Source organism: Coturnix japonica, chromosome 4 (assembly GCF_054131305.1).
Source record: "Coturnix japonica strain WE chromosome 4, WE-NBRP24, whole genome shotgun sequence".
Lineage (NCBI taxonomy): Eukaryota > Metazoa > Chordata > Aves > Galliformes > Phasianidae > Coturnix > Coturnix japonica.
In genome coordinates this window covers 83,961,629-83,988,111 of record NC_140666.1, presented here as the reverse complement: position 1 = coordinate 83,988,111, position 26,483 = coordinate 83,961,629, and the positions used below count along the sequence as shown (strand labels likewise).

At 44.1% G+C, this 26,483-nt stretch overlaps 1 protein-coding gene across 6 annotated transcripts in view; it reads left to right on the top strand.

Moving 5' to 3' along the window:
- FGFR3 (fibroblast growth factor receptor 3) overlaps positions 1 to 18,127 on the top strand; it is a 49,921-nt gene extending 31,794 nt beyond the window's left edge. Inside the window, exons 7-17 of one of the 6 annotated variants that reach the window (XM_085545842.1) lie at positions 2,196 to 2,346; positions 6,176 to 6,363; positions 7,199 to 7,344; positions 7,436 to 7,557; positions 8,724 to 8,834; positions 9,270 to 9,460; positions 10,688 to 10,810; positions 11,876 to 11,946; positions 13,234 to 13,371; positions 14,749 to 14,854; positions 14,933 to 18,127. In XM_085545842.1, the coding sequence (XP_085401968.1) occupies positions 2,196 to 2,346; positions 6,176 to 6,363; positions 7,199 to 7,344; positions 7,436 to 7,557; positions 8,724 to 8,834; positions 9,270 to 9,460; positions 10,688 to 10,810; positions 11,876 to 11,946; positions 13,234 to 13,371; positions 14,749 to 14,854; positions 14,933 to 15,097 (1,512 nt within the window). In that variant the 3' untranslated portion in view covers positions 15,098 to 18,127. Of the gene's footprint in view, positions 1 to 2,195; positions 2,347 to 3,414; positions 3,560 to 6,175; positions 6,371 to 7,195; positions 7,345 to 7,435; positions 7,558 to 8,723; positions 8,835 to 9,269; positions 9,461 to 10,687; positions 10,811 to 11,875; positions 11,947 to 13,233; positions 13,372 to 14,748; positions 14,855 to 14,932 lie in introns of all 6 variants that reach the window. The other 5 variants (XM_085545840.1, XM_085545838.1, XM_015862783.3 and 2 more) reach the window with 5 other exon arrangements.
- The last annotated feature ends 8,356 nt before the right edge of the window (positions 18,128 to 26,483 follow it).

Sequence of the window (26,483 nt, the reverse complement as noted above, 5' to 3'; positions counted from 1 at the left end):
CCTCTTCTGTGGGCGCATTCCTCGAAGGGGAGCACAGGCAGGCGTTTAAAAGCAGAAGTTTTGTTTGGTTTTATTTTTGCTGAATAGGACCAGCACACGTCTATTTACTACTTCTGGTTAATCAGGAATGCTTTGAATTGTGTTAATGCCGGCATCAGCACTGGGGCACGGAGCATTTCCATTTTGGGATGCATCTTTTGTGTGCCAGTCCTGAGCCTCCACAGAGCTGTAGCGGGCCCGGTTTTGCAGGGATTCTTTTCTGTTGTTTTTTTTGGGGGGGTGTATGTGCTTATTTTTTTCAAAACTAAAGATGATCGTGCTGTCATCTTCAAGCCTGTCCTTTGGCTGCATGGACTTGTTGACCTTACCTCATGCAGCACTGTTGCTTTGAGGCAGGATCCTCTTTAATGGCCTTAAACAAAAAGAGAGGAGATTTATGTTAGATGTTAGGAAGAAATTCTTTATTCAGAGGGTGATGAGGCCCTGGAACAGGCTGCCCAGAGAACTGTGGGTGCCCCATCCCTGGAGGTGCTCAATGCAGTGTTGGATGGGCCCTGGGCAGCCTGATGCAGTGGGGGCAGCAAACCCACAGCAGGAGGTTGGAGCTGAATGATCTTTAAGGTCTTTTCCAGCCTTTGCCAATCTACAAGTCTGTGATCCAGGCTATGCTGCAGGGTCCTGGCAGCGGTCCTTCTGACCACAGGCTTCTTGGGAAAGGGCCCCCCACTGCCCAGCAGTATGGCGCCTGCAGGGAGATAAGGCTTTTTTATCAACCCGCTCTTCCCTCCTGCTTTTGGGAGATTTACTGGAACTGCTATGGGGCAGTTTGTATAGGAGGAACATCTCAGCCTACATCAAAGCAAGGAGAGGTGTCCAGCATGTGAAATTTCTCCATGAATCTAAATCGAGGACAAAACCCACCCCAGACCAGATGGATAAATTGAATGCTGTGCTTTCAACCCATTTTTTTTCAAAAAGCTCAACAAAACCAAGCCATCACCTGCACCAATTCCTGAAAACCAAGGCTCATTTGTGATCAAAGGCAAGCCCTTGTTCTTTGCAGAAGAACACTAAATGCATTCCAATTTTAGAGGGAGGCTGGCAGCACGGTGCCCAGGCTTTGTCAAAGGCTAAATTGCACGTTCTGCACTGAAACATGCTTGGTTTAATTATAAACAAGGCAGCAATAGCAGGCAGGCACATTTCCCCACTGGTCAGGACAGGCAGACCTTGTAGCATGTGAACCTCAGAGATGAGATCAGGTCAAACCCAGTGGTGTTTGCCATCAGGCATGGGCACAATGGCTCCATGTTGATGCCACCTCTGGATTTGGCTTCCAATAACCTATGAGATCCATCAGCTTCATTGATTTTAATGGACTTAAAGCCACATTGGCAGGATCAGGCCCTGAAAATGGAAAGCACTGAGGTGGAGCTGGAGAGCATAAGAAGAAAACTGAGAAATGCAGTCTGTTTATTTTCACTTCCAGGACTGAAGCTGATACTTTTCTAGACTTTCCCCAATCTACTACTGAGGCCACCCAAAATAGTTGCTTATTTTTAATCAAAATACAAACAACTGTTTAGGAACAAACTGATGTGCAGTTGTGGCAGCTTGGAAGAAGAGAAATAAAACCCTGCTTAACAGTCCGAAGCTTGTTTGATTTATGTGCGCCACTTTATTTAGTAAAGAAGAGGCTCCTATAAGCAGTGGAAAAAATTACAGCTAATTTCTGAAAGGCAAAGTCAGCAGCGAGTTTCAGACCGCCACTGCTTATATTTTGTTTCCAAATTCTATTTTGGAATCTGATAATTGAAACAGTATTTGCGGAGCTGAGTTGCAAACACAAATCTCTGCTTAAGCCCTTTCTCTGGTGCTCCTGTCTGCAGTTATTAAGGAACTGCTGTAGGGTCTTTAGTGTCAGATGGAGAGGTGGGAAACTGTTCTGTTTTGGGAAGAAATGGCATGTTCCAGCAGCAGGAACACCAGTGAAGGGCAGGAGGGTGACCTGTGTGTGGTTTGGGGGCTTTTCTTCTTTGCTCAGGTGCTGGGTAGGTTGTTCATCGTAGGGTGATGTGGGGATGTTGCTACAGCCAGAAGGAAAACAGGCTTGAACAGTCAATCCTAGCTAATGTAGGTTCGATTGAGGTTATTGTTTGGTTTACTGAAGTTCAGGTTTCTGTCTATTCCTGCAGTCTTGGATCAGTAAAAACGCTGAAGCCGATGCTAACCTAAATCTGTTCAATGTGACAGAACAAGATGAAGGAGAATATCTGTGTAGAGCCAACAATTTCGTAGGCATAGCCGAAAAGCCATTTTGGCTCCACATTCGCAAACCAAAACCAGGTAAACCACAGACTCTGTCCCAAGGCCCTGGCAACTGCAAGAATGAGCTATAACATTTTAAGAAGCTAGTGATTAAAATTACTATTCATTTTGTATTACACCCTGTCAACTGACAATGAATGGCTTTATCTTATTTTCCTGCTTTTTTTTTTTTTACAAGAATGTAACGCCTATACAGCAATTGCTGTGGAAAAATTCCCACAATAAAATGACTGTCAAATTTTGCTATCAATCCTTCATGCTTTTATTCCTTTCCCTTCCTTTCCACTGAGTGCTGATAACAGAACTGCATGCTAATGACCTGTGACGTTCAGCTCTGTGGAAAACCAAGCTGTTGTAAGGTTTTTGCGTCCAAAACTGATGTAGTCATTATGGACTCACTTCTGTCCCTTGGAGAAGTAATTGGGAAATAAGTCATACGTTGGCTTGTACAAGCAAACACATTAAGCAGAGAGCAGCATGGCGTGTTGAGCTCTCTGGTGCGACTCCAGCTCTTGCACCCCTGGAGGGTCTGACACGTTCTTGTGATCAATGATACTGTGGTATCAGAAGCTGGATGATGGGTTTGAAATGCTCATTCTTAAAATTACTTTTAAAAAAAAAAAGAAAAGAAAAAGAATAATGCAGTATTCTTCAATGAACTCAACGTTTGTATGTTCATCTGATCAGCACTTGAGTCTTTCCCCACCACCTCTCCCCTCCTGTCTCATTTCCTTCCATCTTTCCCCATTACTCTCTCTCTCTCCCACCCTGTACTCACGCTACTAACCAAAGTCAGTCATATTGTGGGGGCAATTTTTCATTTGGATGCTTTTGCTTGCATGCTTCTTTAGTGGGACAGAGTAAGAACCTGGTGAAGGGAACTTTTTTTGCTTTTGACTGCAGGTTGCAGAGGGGAATGAATGAATATATATGGAAGATGGGCCAATAGAAAAACAACAACAACAACAAAAAACACTTTAATCTGCTTTTGAAATTTGCCTGTGGTGTCCTCACACTTGCTGGGAATGTGGCTTATTCTCTTGTTTTCCCTCTTTCTATATGTGTGTGTTTTTTTTTCCCCTGTAGACGGCAGGTGTTAACACAACGGATAAGGAGCTAGAGATTCTGTACTTGCGAAATGTTACTTTTGAGGATGCTGGGGAATATACTTGTCTCGCAGGGAATTCTATTGGGTTTTCACATCACTCTGCTTGGCTGACGGTGCTACCAGGTATTTCCTTCTGTGCTGGCCTCTCCTTCCCTCTCCAGGGTGCTCTGACATTTGCTTTAGAGATGCCAGGTTCCTGCAGACATGTTACCCAAGGAGGGCCCCCTCTCTGATTTGCTGTACCAGTGACAAATTGGCACAGCAGAAGACCCCTGTTGCATACTCACAGCTGACAGATTTTGCATTTCATAGGGACATTACGGTTGGAAAGGAGCACTAAAATCATCTGGTCCAACCGTGAGATCATCTAATCCAGCCACTTCATCCCAGGATTTAAATTCTTACTGGAATAATGATACAGAATGTTGTATATCTTCTTAGATGGTGCTCACAGCATCTGCATTAGGAGGCTGTCGTTAGGTACCAAAATAGACACTTTGGCTTCATATGCTGCCAGTGTACTCAGTGGGAGAAGGAAACCTCATCAGATGGTCCAGGGCATCTAAACCCTGCACATACAGTGGATCATTTTATGGAGATCTATTCCACCTCGTATCTCAGCCTAAAATCAGATGTACAGCTGGTTGGTAAGAGTACACATGTCCACTCATTTAGCATTATTTCTGCTTCATGGATGAGCGGGCCCAGACAGTGATCTCGAACAGGGTCCATCAAAGTCATCCATGGTCAGAGCCCAAGAGCCCTGGCTCCTAGGGCACCAAATGCCATAGCTGAAAATGATGAGAGTTGTTGTAGACTTCAAACCTGAGGCCAGAGTGACCTCAATTTTGTGATCCTTTCATGTGCAAAGCTCCCACTGACAATGAAATCAGCACGGAATATGCAACAGGAGAGATCTGCCTTCAAAAGGGGTTCAGGGCTGTGCCTTTTCCTCTAGCTATGGGGGCAGCCCTGTAAACACTAGCAGTGTTAACATGGAAGCTAAGTGGATGCTGTGCCTTGCAAAGGCTGCAGCAGCAGCTCTGGAGTATGTTCAGTAGGTCCTTACTGAAAAGGCACCCAAAATTCTATACCCCCTAGTTTGGCTCACCTTGTAGACCACACCTGTGTCTATCTCACAAACACATCTGTCTTGGGATGTGTTTAACAATCAGGAACTTTGGCATCTCTAATCTTGACTTTATCTGTGTGGGTGATTTCATCTTAAAATACTTCTCCTGATTCTCAAGAGGGTTTCCTCCGTGCCTGACCCTCTGCAGGTGGGATCTGCTGGTCTTTCCTCTGTTCATTTGCCAGCTTCAAAATAGCTGATCTGATCCTGTTTCTGCTTCTGCCATCAACTGGATGAGAAATCACTTAATTTGGTTAGAGCACTAATATCTCTGTTATTTAAGAATCTCCTCATCCTATCTCATTCAACCATTAGACTGCTTTTAAAATACATGAATCCATGCCTCCTATTTAAGCAAATTAAAATGGGAAGGAAGAAAATCACCTGAACTTCACGATGAAGTCAGCCATGGAGAGAAGGACAGCCGTCTGTGCAGCAGCAGCAGGCTCCAAAGCACTGCCCTCCACAGTAAAAGAGGAGCAGGATCCAGCCCTCCCGGGGAACCTCTGCTCGTGAATCCCTGCCCTCTCTGAGGGAGAAAATGGAGCAGAGATGCTGTGTTGCCAAGAGATCTGAAAACCCTTCCCTGTAGGAAGAGATCGCTGTCCAGCAAATGGGGTGCACATGTGCTGCTGCAGCCCCCATGGTCACCTATGGCTGTTTCTCCATGTACATCCTGGACATCAAAGACCTGATTTGGAGCCTGCTGCTGCAAGTGGAAAAGCTCCCACTGACTGTAAAGCATGGATTTAAATTAGACATTAGGAAGCTAACCATGCTGGCATGACTTCACTGTAAAGTTTTCCATTGCTGACTGTTCCTCTGATGCTGATCTGCCTTTAGGGGACAGAAAACTGATTCCATCATGGCCCTCCCTCTGTCCTGAAGTGAGCAAAGTGCCTGTCCTGAAGGGAACAAGTTGAAAATTGCAGCTGAGCCTTGCTGGTCCCAAAAATACGATGGTGGAAGGTGACCAGACACCACTGATGAGCTCATGCCATTACGTTCCTGGCTCAGCCACCTCTCCAAGCCATACCCTCCAAAAGAACTGAATTTTCACAGAATGATTATATAGATATCTGTGAGACTTTTTCATTTTGTGGTGCATTATCCCTGGGTGCCCTTCAGGCCCTTTGGTCCTTCAGAACAGGCACTGATCTGATAGAGATCATCACATGAGGTCCAGATGCATTCATCAGAGGGGCCAGGTCAGCAAAGGGCAGCAAACCCCCATCCTGCACTCCTTGCACATCCAAGGCACCCCATAACATGGTTTGGATGTGTGGAGAAAGCAAGATGTGGTTCAGAAGGACAGATGCATGAAGGTGCCTTCAGTCTAGAGCAGTGGTTTTCAACATGTGGGCTGAAGGCTCTACAGCATTGCATCAAAAGACAGTAAAAGTATCCCAGGAAAAGGCAAACCAAAATCATATTTTAGCTGCAGCTGCATGTGGAAAACCACTGGCCTAGGAGGGTCACCTCACAGGAGTCGGTCAGAAAGTTTGTGTGGGTGAGCGGGTCCTCCCCACATTCTTTGTGCTGTGTGTGTGTGGTTGAGGGCAGGCAATGCTGGCCCCACCTGACCACTGTCTCTTGTCACCCTGCAGCAGAGGAGCTGATGGAAATGGATGATTCGGGCTCAGTGTACGCTGGCATTCTCAGCTATGGCACTGGCTTAGTCCTCTTCATCCTGGTGCTGGTCATTGTGATTATCTGCAGGATGAAAATGCCAAACAAAAAAGCCATGAATACCACCACTGTGCAGAAAGTCTCCAAATTTCCACTCAAGAGACAGGTAACAGAAAGTAGATACAAGATTCCTATTCCCCCCTATTTTTCCCTTGCCATTTTCTTTATAGGTGAGTTACTCTACCAGAAGGGCATTGTCCAAGAGCAACATAAGTTAATTACAGTGTAGGAGTTTACTGGCCTTTTATTCATTTGTTTCCATTTCAGTGGATCATTACCTGGTGGCAGCTGCTTCAGGTTCATGAGCAGCTCCCAATGTTCACAGTGCACTTGTGGATGTCACAGAAAGCTGATCTTGCAGGGGAACGGTTTGATGGTGCTAGAGGGATAATTTGGGGAGCAAGAGCTGTTGTCACTGAGGTCACTGGCAAACTAGAAGTCATTCCTCATAGAGGAACCTCTATGAGGAATCCTCCATGCGGCTAGAGATGCTCTGCCACTTGTAATTGCAAAGGGGCTGGAGCAAAAGGCACTGTGTAAAACCACATAGGGAAGTATACAGATGTCCCAGCTTTGACTTCAGGCATGTGGTGGCCAGTTACCATGCCAGAAGAGAAGTCACCCCATAGCCTGTCACACACACCCAGACGTGTGTGGAAGCAGACAGAGCATATTAATTCATTTTTAGGCAGCTGCTAAGAGTCTTCTATTCAGGAGAGCCCTGGCTGACCTGTCCCTGCTTTCCACCAGTGAACAACCTGACCGTGTTTGCCTAGGTTAGCAAAATTTTGCAAGGGTGGGGGGCAATTCAGAATTCCCATGTAGAAATTACCAGAAAGGTATCAGTGTACAGAGCTACTTCAGAACCCCCCATCTTGAGCATATTCTCACCCGCTTGGGATACAGTTGGCAATAACACTTAATTTGCTCTACCCAAGCAGGTGTCGTTGGAGTCCAACTCTTCCATGAATTCCAACACACCCCTGGTCCGGATCACTCGTCTCTCCTCCAGCGATGGGCCGATGCTGGCCAACGTCTCTGAGCTGGAACTTCCTCCAGATCCCAAGTGGGAATTGGCACGTTCTCGGTCAGTCAAACTCACCAGCAGGGTCCCTGTGCCTCCTGGGAGTGTTGCCTCCTCACCACCTGCTAACGTACCTGCTTGTTCCTCCCTCTAGCCTGACCCTGGGGAAGCCGCTTGGTGAGGGCTGTTTTGGCCAAGTGGTGATGGCAGAAGCAATTGGGATTGATAAAGACAAGCCAAACAAGGCCATCACCGTGGCTGTCAAGATGTTAAAAGGTATGGGGAATCTGAGGAGGGTGGAGCATCATATTGTGCTGGGGTTTCCTCTCTTCCCCTGTCTTTTAAGTCTCCTTTGTAACAAACAGATCCTGTAGAAGAAAGCAAGAAGACCCACTATTCCACTTCACCCTCATAGCCTCGGGGTGAGGGCTGTCTCCTTGGAGAGGATGTAAAGGTGTAAAACCCATCAGGAGAAGGGAATGGGAATTAACTCAGTTCTTTGCCAGAGGGTAATATAATCACAGAGAAGGAGGGGAAGCACCTTCACTTGTAGACATTTCCAGGAACCAGTCTGCTCTTTACTCCCCCCATAACTAAAACTGGCTATTGTAGCAAAAGCTTATGCAATATGCTCAGCTGGAGTTTACAGAAACTCATCTGCTAAACTTCTGCCTTCTCACTGAATAACCTCAATCCAAAACTGCTGAAAGCTGAAAGGGAACCCCAAATGGGGAATGCACAGGACACTGCTGTAGGAGTCCTTGTTCCCTGTACATAGACAAGATCACCAGGAGTTCCAGGAGTTCAGCAGGACCAGACAAGGCAGGCATTCTGGCAATCTGAGGTTACATGGAGTGACATTTTTTACACAGAAATACTTCTTATCAGAAAAAGATTCTTCAGATTTCTTTCAGTCTGTTCTGAAGTTGTTTTTGGAAGCAGGAACGTTTCCACCTCTTCGCATCAAAGCATTCATTTGAGGAGATTTTTCACCCATTTTTCTATTTCTGTAGAAAATGTGCAGTTTTCCATGCAGAAAAATAATCACTGTCCCCCATCCCATCTTTGACTTTCCTGCATCCTTAACTCTAAGTCCCTGGACAAAAGAGAGAGTAACAATCATAGAACCACAGAATGGTTTAGGTTGGAAGGGACCTTTAAAGATATCTCATTCCAACCCCTTGCTGTACAGGGGATACAATGCAAGAAAATGATGCCAAATACCCCAACTGGCTTTTTTTCTTTAATATTTGTTAGGATGAAACAGAAGATGAACGGTATTATAGTAGTTTTTGTTCTTGGGACTTCTTACCAAAATAGAATAAAAACAAAGAGTGGCACATTTTGGATTATCATTCCCCGTCAATCTCTGCATGTCTCTGGCACAGTTGTATTAAATGCTTAACAAAACACTCATTTTGTTCCTCTCTTGCTTTCTGCAGATGATGCCACAGACAAGGACCTTTCAGACCTGGTCTCTGAGATGGAAATGATGAAAATGATTGGGAAGCACAAAAACATCATTAACCTCCTCGGTGCCTGCACGCAGGATGGTATGTACAGGCAGGGTTCAGAGTGCTTTATCACATTCCTGCATCTACAGCATTGGTCTTAGTCTTCTGCATGGCTTCTAAAGCTGTTCTTGCCCTGAATCGGACCAAACCACTGTATTTGATCAGTGCTGAGAAACGTTTCCTCCCCCCTCTGGCTTGCTCACAGATCAACTGTGTGAAACTTGTCTGGGCCCTGCTGATGGCCAAATAGCTCCTGCCTGTTTCTGATGTGGTTTGGCTCAAGTTGCACCTTTTCCTGAGGTCCACATCTGTGTCTTTCTCCTTTTCTCATAAATGTACAATTATGTCCTGGAGTTTTGTGATTATTTCTATTTAATTGCTGCCTGTCTGTCCAAAATGACCCAAAAAGATGAGATGTAGGGGTCAGCCTAGCCCTGTGTCTCTTCTGGCTGCTGATGGTGCTTTTGCTTGCAGGACCACTCTACGTGTTGGTTGAATACGCATCGAAGGGGAACTTGCGGGAATACCTCAGGGCACGTCGCCCACCTGGCATGGACTATTCCTTCGACACCTGCAAGCTGCCTGAGGAGCAGTTGACATTTAAAGACCTGGTTTCCTGCGCCTACCAGGTGGCCCGGGGCATGGAGTACTTGGCATCACAGAAAGTGAGTCGAGAAACCTCAGTTGATAAAAGCATTGGTCGTAGAATCACAGTATGGTTTGGTTTGGAAGGGACCTGACAGCCCACCCAGTTCCAACCTCCTGCTTCAGGCTGGTTGACCCCCACCAGATCAGGCTGCCCAGGGCCCATCCAACCAGGCCTTGATCACCTCCTGGGATGGGGCACCTACAGATCTCTGGGCAGCGTGTCCCAGGGCCTCACCACCCTCTGAGTAAAGAATTTCTTCCTAACATCTAACCTGAATCTCCCCTCTTTTTAGTTTAAAACCGTTCCCTTTTGCCCTGTCATTATCCACCCATGTAAAAAGTCAGTCCTGCTTGTAAGTTCCCTTTAAGTACAAAAAACACAAACAGCCCAGACTGTGGTGCCCACCCTCAGCAATTCAGCATCAGCCACTTGTAGAATCAAGTTTATTTTCAGATGGGGACTCAGCCAGCAGTGGTGAGGGTGAACATTGTGCAGAGTTGTGAGCATTCACCTTGGGAAGCATTACTTCAGAGTCAGGAGTTCCATGCACTCCTGATTTCCCTCCCCATCTCCCTTGTGAGATTGCTAAAGACTCAGGACACCCAAGAGGAAGCCAAGATCCTTGCTGCACACATGTTTGCGGTTGCAGCCAGCACGTGTAGGCTCATTGCAAACAGAGCTGGCAGTGGATTTGGCATATCCATGCCCAGGATGCTCCCTGGGGACTGCTTTGTTGGTGTATGACTGCAGTTCATAGTGGTGGCTCACAGTGGCTTAAACTCTTCCCTTTCTGCACACTGCTGGCTACTTTAACTTCTTTTTCAGTTAATGACTACGATGTATTTTGAGTAAATTGGGGATATTTTAATTAGTTTGAGGATTTTTACTGCAAATATCAACCATCACTTCTCTTTGTGGAGCAGATGCATTTGAGACAAGTTAGTATACCAGTAGGTACCAACAGAAGAGGAAGGTTTGATTTCTTACCCATGCATCCCCTTTGGAGAGAAACGCTGCATGGCTGTGTCTGTGCTGAGGCTTCTGATGAGGTGTTGCTAAGAGGTGGCTCCCACTGAGCATGCATGATGAGGCGGTGACACAGAGAGCCAGGAATTAAGCAGTACTCACAGCTTTATGAGCTTGAGAGTCAATGAAACGGCAGCTCATAAACCACACGTTGCTGTTAGATCCAGGCTCAAGCAGCTAACAAGCCCTTATTTATTGACTTGCTCACCTTTCACAGTGCATTCATCGTGACTTGGCAGCCAGGAATGTGTTAGTCACAGAGGACAATGTGATGAAAATAGCTGATTTTGGCCTTGCTAGAGACGTTCACAACATCGACTATTATAAGAAAACCACCAATGTAAGTACTGAATTGCCATACACATGCAGCGTTCTTTCTCACAAGGAACTGCTGTTGCTGCAGGAAGTGGCCCTAGCTCCACATCTCCCTTTCCAGAGGGGCTAAAGGGGCTTAGGGGAAAGAAATCTGCTGTAGCCTAACTTGGTGAAGAGTCATAGGCAGGCTGGTCCCAGGCATCTACCCACCATTCATTTTCTTCCTGACAGATGTTGCAGGTGCTAGCAGCTGGTTGAGAGGTTCATATCTCTGTCAGGCAGACTGTAGGCTAAGAGAAGCCAAGATTTTTACCAAAGAGAGCCTTTCCTAACCTGTTCATAAAGGTCCCAAGGAGCCAACCTCTGGCTCCACCAGAGCCCTTTTTACAACAGAGCTCCATGGTTCCACTACCAAGGGTGAGGAGATGGTCCCAGAGCAGTTTAGATTTTCTATAGAGTTTAGGATTGAAGAGAAGACATCTGTCATGGTTCAAAGCTCACGCAAAAAATCATGGTAAAACCAGTATTTGTTGTCTGTTTTCTTGCATGGGACAGGCATGTTTATAACCCTGATGCAGAATGGCCCCCTGGAAACCTGGAATTAGGGCTATTTTTCACTCCAGTGGGATCAAGATTTGATTCTTGGAGGATCTGGCTCTGGAGAACTTTCGGAAGTTCACCCTGTAGTTCAGCCTAAGCAGGATTTGGGCTGTGTATCACATTGTTTCTTCCAGTCAAAGAGATGAAAAGTGCTGTGCCATGCTTTGCTTCAGTGCTAACTGCATATGTGAGCAATCGGTGCAGTTCCCATGCTAAGATTTAGATGCTCTGATATGTTAAACCTGCCTTGGCAAGGAAGTACAATTCTCTGCAGAGAGCATTTACCGCAAAGACTGTCAGCAAAGATCCAGGGATCAAATGCTGTAATCTGTTTATATGTGGCCACTACTGCTTTGCGCAGTGACCGGGAAGACAGATGTGATTGTTAATGAAAATGTTTCAAACTGGATTAGAAAAGAAGATTCAGATGGTGCCGTTGTGGCTGGGGGAATATGCTGATGGGGTGTTCCCATTGTCTTCCTAATCACAGGGTCGGCTGCCTGTGAAATGGATGGCTCCAGAAGCATTGTTTGACCGGGTCTATACTCACCAGAGCGATGTGTAAGCATTATCCACATTTAAAAATAAAATAATAATAAAATGACAGCAAAATAAGCACTCATATTATCCCAAAGACAAACGTACTGCTAAACTCAAGCTCTGTCCAGGGCATTGGGGGATGAAAACGCCGATGAATCAATTCCAGGCTGCAGCTTTGCACACGTGGTTTTGCTTTACTGTTATCTGGTTGCTTTTAACAGAGGATCTCTAGTTAGCTGTTGAAAAATTACTGGAAGGCAGGCAGGTATTGCTTGTGTGGTTTATAGATGAGGAGATTCATTCTGCAGGCTGCTCTCTTAAAGACTGCTCTTTCGTTTTCCTGACTTGAATGGAAAGCAGAACAGTCTGGGAAGCAGTTTCAGCAGTTTTCATCGCATCTGAACTTCACAGGGACCAAAGTAGCTCAATATGCACACGCTTTTTATTTCAATATTTGGTTAATAATGTTTTTTTTACAGTAATTTAGCAGACAGGCTGCCTGTTCCCCAAGGCTTGCCGCTTGCAATTGGACAAATGAATCATTTCTATTTCTGTAAATTTCACATACTTTGGCTTTATTGATCTTAAATCATAGTTTCCATGCTTAGGTAATGCTGCATTGGGCATGACAGATAAATCAAAGCTAGAAAACAGGAGAGAGAGCATTCCTGAAAGAGAAACAGAGACAGATAATCCCTGTTTTTAAAAAGAAAATGAAGAAGGCAAAAGATATTTTTGAAAAGAGGACTTTTAACCAGAGCACAGCTGCAAGAGTGGAGTGTGTAACATTAGTGCTCTGCTGATTTTTTGTTGGGGTATTTTTCTCTCATCTTGGCCAGTGAAATGAGTGTTGTAACAAGCAAGTTTTGGTATCAGCTTGCACAATTAGTGGCCTGTGGTTCCAAGCCTGCGATTCAGTGAAGCTGTGCATGAATAATTTGATTTGTTCCATTCAGTGGAGCTGGTGGAAGACCTAACAAAGAGCTGGGGGTAATAGATGGGCTGTCACCTATCTGATTAAATGCTCATTTCAATTTCAGACTTGGTGCCTGGGATTTCTTTGCTATTGAGTTGGATCAGCGGAGATCTCCAAGTAACTAGTAAAAATGGCCTAGGCAATTAGTCATGCTATTGATGACTTTGTTAGCTATGCATGGCTGCACAGAAATAAAGCGGAGCAGGGAGAAGGGGATACTGGGGAGATGGGGTGGGGAGGGAGGGGGAAATGTGGAGGAAAAGGAAAAAAAAAAAAAGAAAAAAGAAAAAAAAAACCTCATTGAATTTTAAAGATCTTTCTTTGGTTTCCAGCTGGTCTTTTGGAGTGCTACTATGGGAGATCTTCACTTTGGGAGGGTCTCCATACCCAGGAATTCCCGTTGAGGAACTCTTCAAACTCTTGAAAGAAGGCCATCGGATGGATAAACCTGCCAACTGCACCCACGACCTGTGAGTGGAAAGGGGTGACCCTTTCTCCTCTTCCCACTCCCCTTTCCTTCTGTGGCCACAGACCGCCAGGGCCATGGCCAGGCCATGCTTTGGGCTGTTGGGGTGTAACCTTTCTTCCTCATTCATTGGGTGGCAGTTTGGTGTGCAGATCTGGCATCTCATCCTTAGGACAGGCCCTCATCCTGCTTTCAGAGCACATGCATACATGAGGTGAGGTCTCCACAAATCCCTCCTCCTCTCCCCAAAGTGAGGCTGCAATCCCACACCCTCCTCACCCCACAGCTCAGGGATGACGTCTTTGGAGTTATAGCCACAGCCCATTTTGCATCCCAGAAAATGACATAATTATACTCAGTTCCTTCCTCATTACTTCAGCTCCAGTGACTCCTCAAGCCAGCCTGAGTGGAGGAGGCTGTGCCTGCCCACGCTTGGAGGGGAATTGCAGACATCCCCTCAGCACTGGGCTGCCTCCCTGCTGTTCCTGACATGGCAGTTGGGGGGCTGGGCTTTGTGGCTCCCCTCACCCATAGCTTTTCTCTCGGGCAGATAGAATCCTAGGAGTGAGCCTCACAGAGAGTGATGAGCACTGCCATGGGTGACAGCCAGTCTTCCCTGTCATCTTCTTTCTGGAAAGGCTGGAGAGTTGGGCAGAGAGGAACCTGATGAGGTTCAGCAAGAGCAAGTGTAGAGCCCTGCACCTGCAAAGGAATAACTGCATGCATTGGTACAGATTAGGGGATGACCTTCTGTTCAGGAGTCCCATGGAGAAGGACCTGGGTGCCCTGGTGGACAGCAGGTTGGCCATGAGACAGCAGTGTGCCCTTATGGCCAAGACAGACATTGCTATCCTAGGGTACATTAAAAAGAGCATGGCCAGCAGGTCAAGGGAGGTGAACCTCCCCTTCTACTCTGCCCTGGTATGGCCACATCTGGAGTGCTCTGTCCAGTTATGTGCTCCCCAGTTCAAAAAAGGTAAGGGGTCATTTATAGGTAGTCCAGTGGAGGGCCACAAAGATGATGCAGGGCTTGGAGCATCTCTCTTATGAGGAAAGGCTTCAGCCTGGAGAAGAGAAGGCTGAGAGGGATCTCATAACTGTGTCTAAAATGCAGGAGTCAAATGGATGGGACCAGTCTCTTTTCGGTGGTGCCCAGCAACAGAACACGAGGCAATAGGCACAAACTGGAACTCAGAAAGTTCCATACAAAATGTGAGCAAGATCTTTACGGTGGGGATGGCAGAAGCCTGGATAGGTCTTTCTCTGAAGGTTTCCATTTACCACCTAGACACTTTCCTGCTTAACCTACAGTGGGGAGCAGGGGTTGGATTTGATGATCCCTGGAGGTCCCTTTCAACTCCTGTGATTGTATGTCCTGTAGGTACATGATCATGCGGGAGTGCTGGCACGCCATCCCCTCACAGCGACCCACCTTCACACAGCTGGTGGAAGACCTGGACAGAGTCCTCATCATGACATCCACTGATGTGAGTGTGGTGTTGATGTGGGAATACAGGGAGGGATGACTTATCCCCAGGCACGCTAACAGGTTTGTCCCCCTTCAGGAGTACCTGGACCTCTCAGTACCATTTGAGCAATACTCGCCCGCTGGCCAGGACACCCACAGCACCTGCTCCTCAGGGGACGACTCAGTTTTTGCACATGACCTGCTGCCTGATGAGCCCTGCCTGCCCAAGCATGCGCCCTGTAATGGCGTTATCCGCACGTGACAGCTCCCCTGGACAGACGGATGGACAGACAGGCAGAGTGCCCAGCCTGGCACAAGCACAGAGCGCTGAAGATAAACCCATAGTGAAGGATGTTTCCATGATATTGCTCGGTGATGCCGGAGGATTCTTCTTGTTGAGCTGTTCAGGGTTTAAAAAAAAAAAAAAAGAAGAAGACAGAAAATAGAAAAACAAATCTTTTTTTCTCTTTTTTTTCTCTCTTTTTTTTTTTTTTCCCATTTGCTGTATAAAAAGTCAAGAAGCACTGTTTGGCCTGAAGGAACTCATCTCTTGCCAAGATGATCTATCGTGTATGATTTTCTTTTTAACTTCTTTTCTTTTTCCTAAGCAGAATGTTAAACCTGAGGGCACTGCCCTCCCGCCTGCGCTTGCCGAGCGCCAGAGTAACCAATCTGTGCCTACAATACAAAGAAGAGGAAAAAAAATCTTCCTTTTTCTTTTTGGGTTTTTTTGTTTGTTTGTTTTTTAAGAAAAAATGAAAAGCTAATGAGAAAAAAAAAAGTGTAAAGAATGTAGAAATTCTTTGCTTATGCAATCTGTACATGAACCTTTTTGGTGGAGCTGAAAAGCCACGTTGCCTGCAGGGATTCATATATTTATAGAAATATCTATATTTTTGTTGTCGTCGTTTTTATAGCTTCGTGACCTTATTTCCCAACTACATAGAAGGAATCTTTTTTTTTGTTCAGAAGAAGAAGAAATATAAGTAAATAATGCGCAAATCAGCATGGAGGAAGAATTAAAAATAATTAAAAAGAAAGACAGTCAAGTCATCCTATAGGAGGAGAGCACCGCCCAGCTGCTGGCTGTGTCCCATAGGGATTGCACACCTATGTGGCATCTTGAGCTGTGTTCCAACCTGCAGGACGAGCCAAACTGGGGAAAATCCTGCTTTTTGGAGATGGGGGTTTGAATACTTTTGCTTACAAAGGGCAAGTTGTAGGGGAGGAGCTCCTCCAGCCTTTGGCATGAGCGGTTTGGTTTCAACTACGTGCAGTGACTTGGAGAAAGAAGTTACGGGTACCTGTAGGCAAGAGCCTTTAACTTATATCAAAAAGGTTTATTCCAGAGAATCTGTGTATATATCTATAAATATATCCTGTATATATATAAATAAATATATGGGGGGAAAGAAAACAAGAAAAAAAAGAATAAAAAAAAAAGAATGTATAATACTAATTCAACATAAAGCAGTACTGAGAGAGAGTCTCAAAGTATGAGCATTGCAATCTAGGATATACTGATCTGGGTGAAAGAGAAGAGTTGTGTTTGTTTTATATCTTCACAGTTTTGTTTTAAAAATTGTATGTTAACGTGTATATTTGTAAAGTTATTTATAGACATTAACATATCTGTTCTCCGGTTTAAATAGCGTAGCGTTACTGTAAACTTTAAACTTCACCGAATTTTAAGGGTGGGTTTTTTTTTGGTTTTTTTTTTTTTGTTTGTTTTTAACTTATTAAAAATGGAGAAAAAAAGTATATTAATCAAGTTTTTCTTTTGTGTTTATGGAAAATATTGAAAGAATGTATAGATGTACAGGCCTTTAACAAATTACATTTAATGTTTTTATATATATATATATATACTTACATATATATATATATGTATTCATTAAAAAAATATATATTAGTTTATCCTGGATTGCAGTGAGCAAAGGTAAGTTTATTTTTCAATACATCACCAGTGGTTAAAACCAAACAAATAGCAGAAAGATGTTTTTTTACGTATTTCAGAAAAAAAGAGGGCCAATATTTCTTCCATCACTTTAACCACTGTGCATTACAGGGGCGTGGGTGTTTATTTTTCTATTTTCGAATGAAGGTATTCTTTGTGGTCCAGTCAATAAGAAGCACGCAGCAAAGCAACGTGTTGGCTTTGGATGACCAGCATTAATTTCTTTTTTTTCCCCCTGTGCCAGTAATGTTGGGTTTAAGAAAAACCATACGGGCAAAACAGCGAGAGAAGCGATATTGTTTGCAGGGGAGATGCAACGACTGCATATTTCTTTTGCATTTAACACATTGAAAAATGCCAGTGATGCCTAGTTTTCTGTTTCCGAAATGCTGTGCTTTGTTTGTTCCTGAATGTTAGGCATCAGTTAAAAGCACACAAGTGAAAAAAGAACCTTCACATGGCTCAGCCTGACATGGGGGGAGGTCTGGGGTGGCCTTTTTTTGTTGTTGTTTGTTCCTTTTCTTGTCCAGAAGACTTTATCTGCTACCACAAAGAGGCAAGAAGAATTGCATCCTGAATTCCTCCTTTACATTTTTCTCTAGTGCATATTACATATCAAAGTGTCAAAACAGCAGGATGGCAGCATCTCATTTTTAAGGTGTTTTGTTGTTGTTGGGTTTTGTTTTGTTTTATTTTTTTTTTTCCTTCTTAGAGCCACAAAATCCTTATCCTAAAATAAATAATTTATAGTTTTGAGGTTATTTCAATGGAAGTTTGAGAAGGTAGATTTCTATAGAGTTTTGTTTTGTCGGGATAAAAAGAAATTTTTTTGTATTTTCTTACAAATGTCTGCTAATTGTGTACATTCCAAGTACTCGAAGCGTTGCGTTTCGTGTACTGAAAAAAGAAAATGTACAAAACTGTGCATGATTTCAAATGTTACTAGATATTATAAATATATATATAATTTATTGAGTTTTTACGAGATGTATCTGTTGTAGACTTGTTGACTTTTAACATTTCTTATTCAATGCTTATATAGTTTTATAGCCTGGACTATTATCTTTAAAAGCTTAAAAAAAAAGGAAAAAAAATATTAAAATTCCAATTTTGTTACATTTTATACTGTTGATGTTACAATCCACAGGTTTGCATAGCGTGATTTTTCAACGAGCAACTCTGTTCAGTTTATTTTAATAATGTACTTCTGTGCCTGGCAGCTGCAGCTGTCGAAGGTGTGAGACAAACACTAAATAAAACTATTCTGCTTTTGTTAACATGGCAAACTTAATTTTACAAATAATAATAATAAAATAAAATAAACAAGTTGTTAAATTCTGGGGTTTGTTCCCAGTTGTGAGGGTCCTTCGGGGAAAAAAAAAAACAACAACAATGGAGCCCTAGCACAAGGGCAGGATTTGCTAATGAAACCTGGGTTTATTCAGAGCAGGAGCTCTACCAGGATGAGCATCTTGCTGGGAAAGAGAGCATGTGAGCACACAGAGCAGGCCTCCAGTGTGCTGTGGGATGGGCACACGGGGCCTCATCCTGCCCAGCACCCAAGGGTCAGATGCGTTTGGTTCCTTTGTATTTGGGAACGTGCAAGGTTCGGTCTGTGCTTCACTGGCAGCTGACGGGCTGCAGGGGGTTGTTGCAGCTCAGGAAGCATTGGCCATATAAAATTGACTCCTGTGAGTGATCTTTTGAGGTGCTTCCCAGAAACCTTTTAACTTCTGCATTCATGTCTTAATGGGGAGTGTCTGAGGGAGCTAGGACTGTTTAGTATGGAGGAGATTCAGGGGAGACCTTGTTGTTCTCTACAACTGCTTGAATGGAGATTGCAGTGAGGTGGGTGTCAGGCTCTTCTCCCAAGTAACAGTGATAGGATGACAGGGAATGGCTCTAAGCTGCACCAGGGGAGATTCAGGTTGGGTATTAGTTAAAATTTCCTCTCTGAAAAAGTAGTAATGCATTGGAACAGGCTGCCCAGGGAAGTGGTGGAGTCACCATCCTTGGAGATGTTCAAGAACCATGGAGATGTAGCTCTGAGCAATGTGGTTAGAAGGCATTGATTGGGGTGTGTTGATGGTTGGACGAGATGATGATAGAGGTCTTTTTCAACCTTAGTGATTCTGTGATTCTAGGTTTATCTCACTACGAGGTATTAGCAGTTCGAAGTTGCCATGCAGGAGAGCACAGTGGTCTATGCTTTTCTCTGCTGGAAGCAATGTAACCACTGCTGCTTCCTAGCAGAATTATTTTTTTTAAGAGTGATTGCTTGGTATTTAGGTCATTTCCTTGACATAGTAGGAAAAACCCTTTTTTAGCACTACCAAGGCGCTCTGCACCATGGGAGGAGAAATCTTGCTTCTGCAATGGGTTGTTTCCATGCTTTCAGCACATGCTCTGATGGCCAGAACAGCGCCCTGTCCCAGCAAGAGTGGCACGGAGTGAAGAATGACCTCTGCTCATTCAACATGGCATGGAGGTGAGGATGTTGCATACCAATGGCCATCAGGATGAAAAAGCGCAAGAGGGACAGAGCTGCACACAGCACGCCTGTGTGTTACAGCTGCTGAGAAAAGTCCTCCAAGCACAGAAGACAAAGTTTGTCTGTGGCTGACCTGCACATGGAGCTGGCGCGATGTTTGCTTTTCCTCTTGAGTTTCATGATGTCATTCTTCCTCTGCCAGCCTTCATGCTCTGCGCTGTTCGCTTGTGGGTTAGAGAGGGGGATAATGCTTTACTTTAATTGCCCTACTGTGCAGCGAGTTCTCAGCCAAGGAGGAATATTTGGCTGGCTGCTGCAGGTGATATGCATTTAGCAACTTGCAAAACAATCTGAAGGACCATTGAAGCTGCTTCGGAGGGGCTTTGTCACTGAGCGTGTCCCAGCCCGGCCATCACTGCTCATCCTCCCCTTCAGTGGCTGCAGCTTTCCACCCAAACCATGTTTCCTTTCCACATGAAAGAGGTATTTTTTCAAAACAGAACAAGTGTCTCTTTTCCTCTGCGGGTGACTGCGCAAACAGGGCCTCACGCTGGCCCTTCTGACCCGTTTCATAGCAACGTTCAAACAAGTTACTAATATTGTAATATTTTATGTGTCCTCATTGGCCGTGGCTCTGTGGTAAGCCAGGCAGGATTTGGCAAAAGGAAAAAAAAAGTCTGAAGCTCTGCAGGTGTCTGTAGGAGATGGAGGCAGCTAGAATGAAAATAGCCAAGTTTCCTCATTCCTGGTGTCATCTAAAACTCTGCTGCTGGTAGACTCCTCTAGCAAGTCAGTGCTTTCCCGAGGCTCTACAAGACCTGCAGAAGGTGAAGGTGGAGACGTGAGTTGTACTGACATTAAAAGGGAATAGAAAGAGGGTTGGCTCTGCTCAACTTCACAGAGCTATCAGCAATGGGGAGATGTGAGGAAATGGCCAAGCACTGAAGTACTTAGTGGCCCAAGACCACGGTCTTGTCAAAAGAGAAGGGATTTGTTGTGCTTGCCTGTAGCCATCCTCCAATTTCTCAGCTGCACTGGCTCTATTTTCATCACCATCCCTACGTGTTAGGTCAGAAAATCAGGCATCACAGATGAAAACTGGTGCTGAGCAGCACAAGATAATCCTTGGATAATCAACTCATGGGCTTCAAAGTAATAACACAACCTGTTCAGCCATTATTACAGACAGTTAGCTAAATTCCATGCCCGTGTGCCCCTGGGTCTACCTCACCATCCTCTGCGTTCCCTTGGGGCTTGGTAAACTGAGGTAGGAGAGGAAGTTGATAGGACTGCCTGACATCAAACCTGTCTCAGGCAGGTACTGCATTTGGGTTTACTCTGCCCTAAACTAGAGGCAACACAGATAACAGGGTAATCAGAGACCTCCAGGCATCAGAGACTGGCTTATAGAGCAGGGGTAGAGAATCATGCTACCTTTTAACTCACTTCCTAAGAGGAAACAGAACATAAAGCAGAAAATCTAAGCTAAGAAAGTTAATAAAAAAACGTCACATTCCCTGAAGACTTTGACAGACTTGTAAAACTGGGCAGAACCCAAAGATCTGCTTACAAGCACTCACTGAAGCTACCTCAGTGAACTATCCAGTTTTGAGAGTAACAAAGACAAGATGATCACAGCCTGCACAGATACCAGCACAACACCTTGAACTTCCTTAGGAGCCAACACTTGCTCCTTCAAATATCTCTGGTCCTAACAAAAATGGCTGAACTCAATTCAAGAAAAATAATACCATATCTTTCCTGGATAGCACTATGGGTATCTCTTTTTCCCCCAGTAAAGCCAATAATATGTTCAAGACACAATTATTTGTGCTGACCTTCCATCAAACACTTGTGTAGTTTGCTCAGCAAAGCAGAAAACCCATTTGTTTGATTCCAACAAGTCAGTGTCAAGTTTTCCACTTCCACACCAGTAATAGGAAAGAGGCAGGCAAATAGAACTTTCTCCAAAAGTAAAAATCAGCTATTCTGTAGAAGCTGTTTTCAAGCAGACCCTTGTATTAAACCTGCTTTAGTCATTGCCACATAATCCCTTGTTATTAATAGGCATGGGATAGAGATACCTGTTTGCAAGCTCTTGTGCCTCCCTGCAGCATTTACATCCTTCTGTTCTCTAGGCTGAACAGCCCCAGCTCTCCCAGCCTGTCTTCATAGGAGGGGCGTTCCATCCCTTGGGTCAGTTTTGTGGTCCTTCTCTGTATGTCCTCCAACAGCTCTATGTCTCTCCTGTACTAAGGACTCCACATCTGCACGCAGTATTCCAGGTGAGGCCTCACCAGTGCACAGCACAGGGGCAGGATCACCTCCCTCAGCCTGCTGGCCACGCTTCTTTTGATGCAGCCTGAGATGTGATTGGCTTTCCAGGCTGCAAATTTGCCATCCACCAGTATCCTAAAGTCCTTTTTGGCAAGGCTGTGCTCCATCCTTTCATCCCCCAATACAATACATTTCCATATACTTGTGAGTTCATGTTCTGCAACGTGTTACCATCAGAAAGGGATTATTTATAACCTGCATAAGAAATGTTCAAAACTGTGGTAGTTTGAATGACATCTTAGAGCTCTTGTTACACTGATTTCTGGTGTTTATTCTCCCTTGGACAAAAACCACATAGCCAAATCTATGCTGCAGATGACAGGGTGAATTCTAGGGCTGATTGATATGGGCGCTATAAAATACATTTGTGGAAACACCCTTGACAATATGAACTCCTACCTAATGCTTTTCTTGGAGGTTTATAGCTTGCACATGAAAAACTGCAAATCCCTCCCAAAGGTACTTTTGGTCACATTCTTGGAGAACACCTAGAAAATCAAGAATCAGACCATCTTAATGAGACCCTGCACAGTCGCACAGCCTGCCTCTTGAGAAAGGTGGTTCTGCTCAGAACAATACTTATTGCCTCGACTTGGGATGTTTAAATATCCAGTGAATAAACATTATCTGCCAAGCAGCCCTTCAAACTACCCAGTGAAATATTCCTACACTGATAGAAACTCACAAAAATTTAGATTGTGTTTTTGCAAGCATTATCACCTTCCAAATAGCCCAGGAGAGAAAAGGAGAGGTTATGCAATATATCCCTAATGACCAAGGAAATCTGTCTGGTAAAGCAAACAGTGAGGTCTGAAACCACCATACTTGGCTCTTGAACAGCCCGGTGACTACTAGATAAAAAATGCAGATTAAATACAACACACATAATGAGGCTGATGTTAAACATCGAGATCCAGATGGATGCAGGTCCTGGGCTGCATGTGAGAGATGAAAAGGACCTTCTAGCTCTTTCCTTGCATAGACTGAATGAAGACGTGCAGGGTGGAGTGAGTGGAGATGACCAACACCTGGAGTTCCTCCATGCCAAGAATGAACAGTTTTGCTAGTATATACGCTTGTAAAATCGATGCTTTTAATGTTACCTATCACTTTTACTGATGTTTACTGCTCAGGTCAAGGTTCAGCCTGAAACTGCAGGAAGTCTCAGAAGGACTGAAACATTCTGGATACGCCTCTTGTGCCTCCATTATGTCTTCACTAGTTTGTGATTTTTTTTGGTTGAAAAGTTACCATAGGAAACGTGCACAGTGGTGCCATGTTTTACCTCTGTTAGGAATTAGTATTTATTTGTGAGGATCAAATTTTTCTTTCTCAGTTTGAAGAATAAACAGGAGGTAAGAAACCTGAGCCAGTGGCAGCCTTTGGACCCCAAGTCAACTCCATGCAATGCTCCACTATCAGCTTTCACTCTTCGAGAGTGATTTTAATCACATTTTCAGGAATTAGGTTCCAAATCAAAGCTGTCATTGGATATCCAGAAAACAGAAAGGTAAGTGCTGTATTCATTACAACATTACCATATTATGTTGGAACAGAAAGACTCTTTGACTTTTCCATCAAACTTATACTTAAATATAGAATCTAAGAAATTTTTACAAGGTAGAGGAAGGACAAGAAATTGCTGGCGAAAAGAGCAGTTCTGAGGTTACAGAACCTAAAATAATTTCAGTTGGCTGATCCAAAGCTAGTTAACTTTCCTGCATGTGCCACAATGCTAAAAGGTACTAGCTCATATTTGCCTTGCGCAGATCAACATAGCAATATAGATTTTGTAAACAGGGAGTAACATAAGCATAGTGTGAGCCCAAGGAGAGAGAGCAGGTCTCCAAAAGGGATACATTTATTCTCACCATCCAAGTAAATCTGAAGAAACCATGCAAAAGGCAACATTTTAATTGTTAAATTGCCAGCAAAGCCAAGGGAAGCTGGCTTGTGTGGGAGGGACCAGAGAAGTATGGCCTCCCTGCATGTGTGAACATGTAGAACAGGGCAGAAAAACAGTTGTTTATGCAACACTGAAATTGAGAAATGAAGCAGTGAAGCGAGGCAGTGCTAGGGTTGAATGCTCAGCTGTAATGTTGCCTCTCAGTAAATAAGGTTCAGCAGCGGTGTGTTTGTATATTGTTATGGATTCGTGCAACAAACAGTCTTCTCAAGGCAGGGCAAGATCTGTGAAATGTGCTGGTTTGTTCAGTGACAAGACAACCTTTGATTAGACTGCCAAAAAAAGAGACCCAAACATGCACCAGCAATTAGCTGATATCTTACTCTAGAATGTTCCTTATAGCTGATGCACTCCAAGCCAACGGTCCATTTTTGTAAGCAAAGGGATGTGGAGTCTCATTATAAAGCCCAGGTCATCCCTCAGGATTCAGTTATGCAATACAGCCAGGTCAAGCACAGCCCATTTCATTCTAGCAAGAGTTTTTTGGGAAATCAGTGAGTGTAGCTACACGGAACAGATCCTACGTATTCTACGTGCCTTTCAAGCTTCCCAATGGATTGAATAATACTTTGCTTCCTAAGTAAGAGTCAAATCCTTCCTTATACAATTCTGATGGTTCACAGAACAAAAATATTAAGGCACTGGAACATGTTGCCCAGAAAAGCTGTGGATGCCCCACTCCTGGAAGTGCACAAGGCCAGCTTGGATGGGGCCCTGGGCAGCCTGATCTGGTGGTGGGTAACCATCCCATGGAGGGGAGTTGGAACCAGATGGGCTTTATGGTCTCTTCCAACTTAAGCCATTCTATGATTCCCGCCATATTACACATATTATTCCAAATGATCAAATCTAATGCTGTTTATTTTTATTTCCTCAATGTCTGAGTGATTCTTTTGGCTCAGAAAATGGATAATTTCAAGCAACTGCTAATTAGAATGACTGAAAGCCAGTACTTAATACCAGCCTCAAATAAGCCAATGGTTCACATTAAATATCAGATAAGGTGAAAAATCTCAATTTAGTCTAGCTATACATTTGTCAGATTTCTCTGTAGAGTTCAAGCATGAGTAAGATACAACCAATGAGAAGGAAATCAGATATCACCAAGCTCTAAGTAATACTCATGGAGCATAACTCTCTCTGTTCATCTTAGGTACACTGAAGTTCAAAGCTCAGATGAAGCAGATTTTTTTAAGGGAAATCAAATGCACATTATTAGTGAAATAACACATAAATCATCCATCTCTGTTTTCATCATGTCAAAACACCCCATAGAGCTGAAGCGAGAAAGACTTTTGCAAATTCAGTTAAGCAAGAGTAATTGAAACTCAAGGAACAGGCTGAGCTGGTGATATATCCACCAGGTACTCAGAGATGGATAGGGTCTGGTGACAAGAGGCACTTCTCAGATCTCTGAATATTCTTTTAGGATGATGACAAAGCTGCTGCCCTTTACAGATAATCAGTGTAGTTTACAGGCACAGAAAGTAAGGTGGGTATTTTTGGAATATCTGTTTTAATTTCCATTTGAGAGCTTGGGCTTCCAGTATGGTGCAAATTAAAACAATATTTTCAGTAACTATGCAGTCACACAAGACATTGCAGTAGTGTTCCTAAGAGCTAAGGCATGGTAGAGGATTAACCACTTGGCTTCTCTCAGCCCTACCCTTGCTAAGATCTGATGGCAGAGGTATTTAATATTTTTCACCACTCCCATAAAAAATATAAGACTTACAAGCCGAAAAAAAAAACCACACAAAAAAATACCCAAATCCAACCAACCAACCAACCAAGGCATTTCACTGTTGTCAAATAACACATGGATTTAGCTGTCTCATCTTCAAACACTCAAGTATGAACCAGAGAAGTGGAAGAGTCACCATCCCTGGAGGGGTACAAGAAACATGTGGATGTGACCACTAATACAGTTAGTGGGCATGGTGGGGATAGGCTGGCAGTAAGACTCGATCTTAGGGGTCTTTTCCAACCTTAATGATTCTGTGACTCGATTCTATTGACCATCTTCCTCCCCGACATTAAACCTCCCATTATTTAGTATTTACCTCAGAAAGACAAACACTGTCCTTTAAGGGAAGCTGCAAACTGGACACCGTTTATCCCAGTGTCCCATGCACAGCCATCCCCACCACTCTTCCCATCAGGAAAGCCCCATAGGCATCATTTTAAAGCTTTGGGCCTAATCCAGCAGTCATTTTTTCTGCAGTTCTGCTGCTTCTGCAACTCTTACTCTGGAGTAAACCTAATACATCCAGTTGCCCCCGAGCCAGGGCTTTACCTGTGTTCATTCACCATAAAACCCTGTTGTTCTGTGGGAACATCTGCTCATTTGAGCTCCACCCAAACACCCCACACATTCTTCAGAAATTTCTCTTTCTACAGGTCTAGTTGCTTTTTGCCAACAGCAATATACACACTTGACATGCTAAGAAAAAGTATTTAGTGGGGGGAGGAAAATGCGTTCCTCATAAATTATTCTCACTGCAGAACGAAGAATCGCAAGCGAACACTCCTGTATTTTAGGAAACCTGTTCACAAAAGTAAAGGAGCCTGAGTCAGATAAGGTGAAACAATTGCTGCTTCCACTCCATTATATGCTTCATAAAAGCATTAATGGCAGTTTACCCAGGTACTGAACTGACTGCTGGTTACTACTGGTTTAAGCAAGATGGAAAGCTATGCAACACCCCAGGAGAAAAACCCCACATATGAATCCATACTTAGGGAGAGACAGAGGAAGGGATTTCTACCCAGTGCTTCCACTGCAGCTTCTGTGAAACAGGCTGTGAGTTTGGGGCTGGTTTCTGGCCAGCTCTTGTTCCTTATCTCCCTGAGGATGATCCATCTCTGATAACAATAACTGAATTTGCATGGAAGAG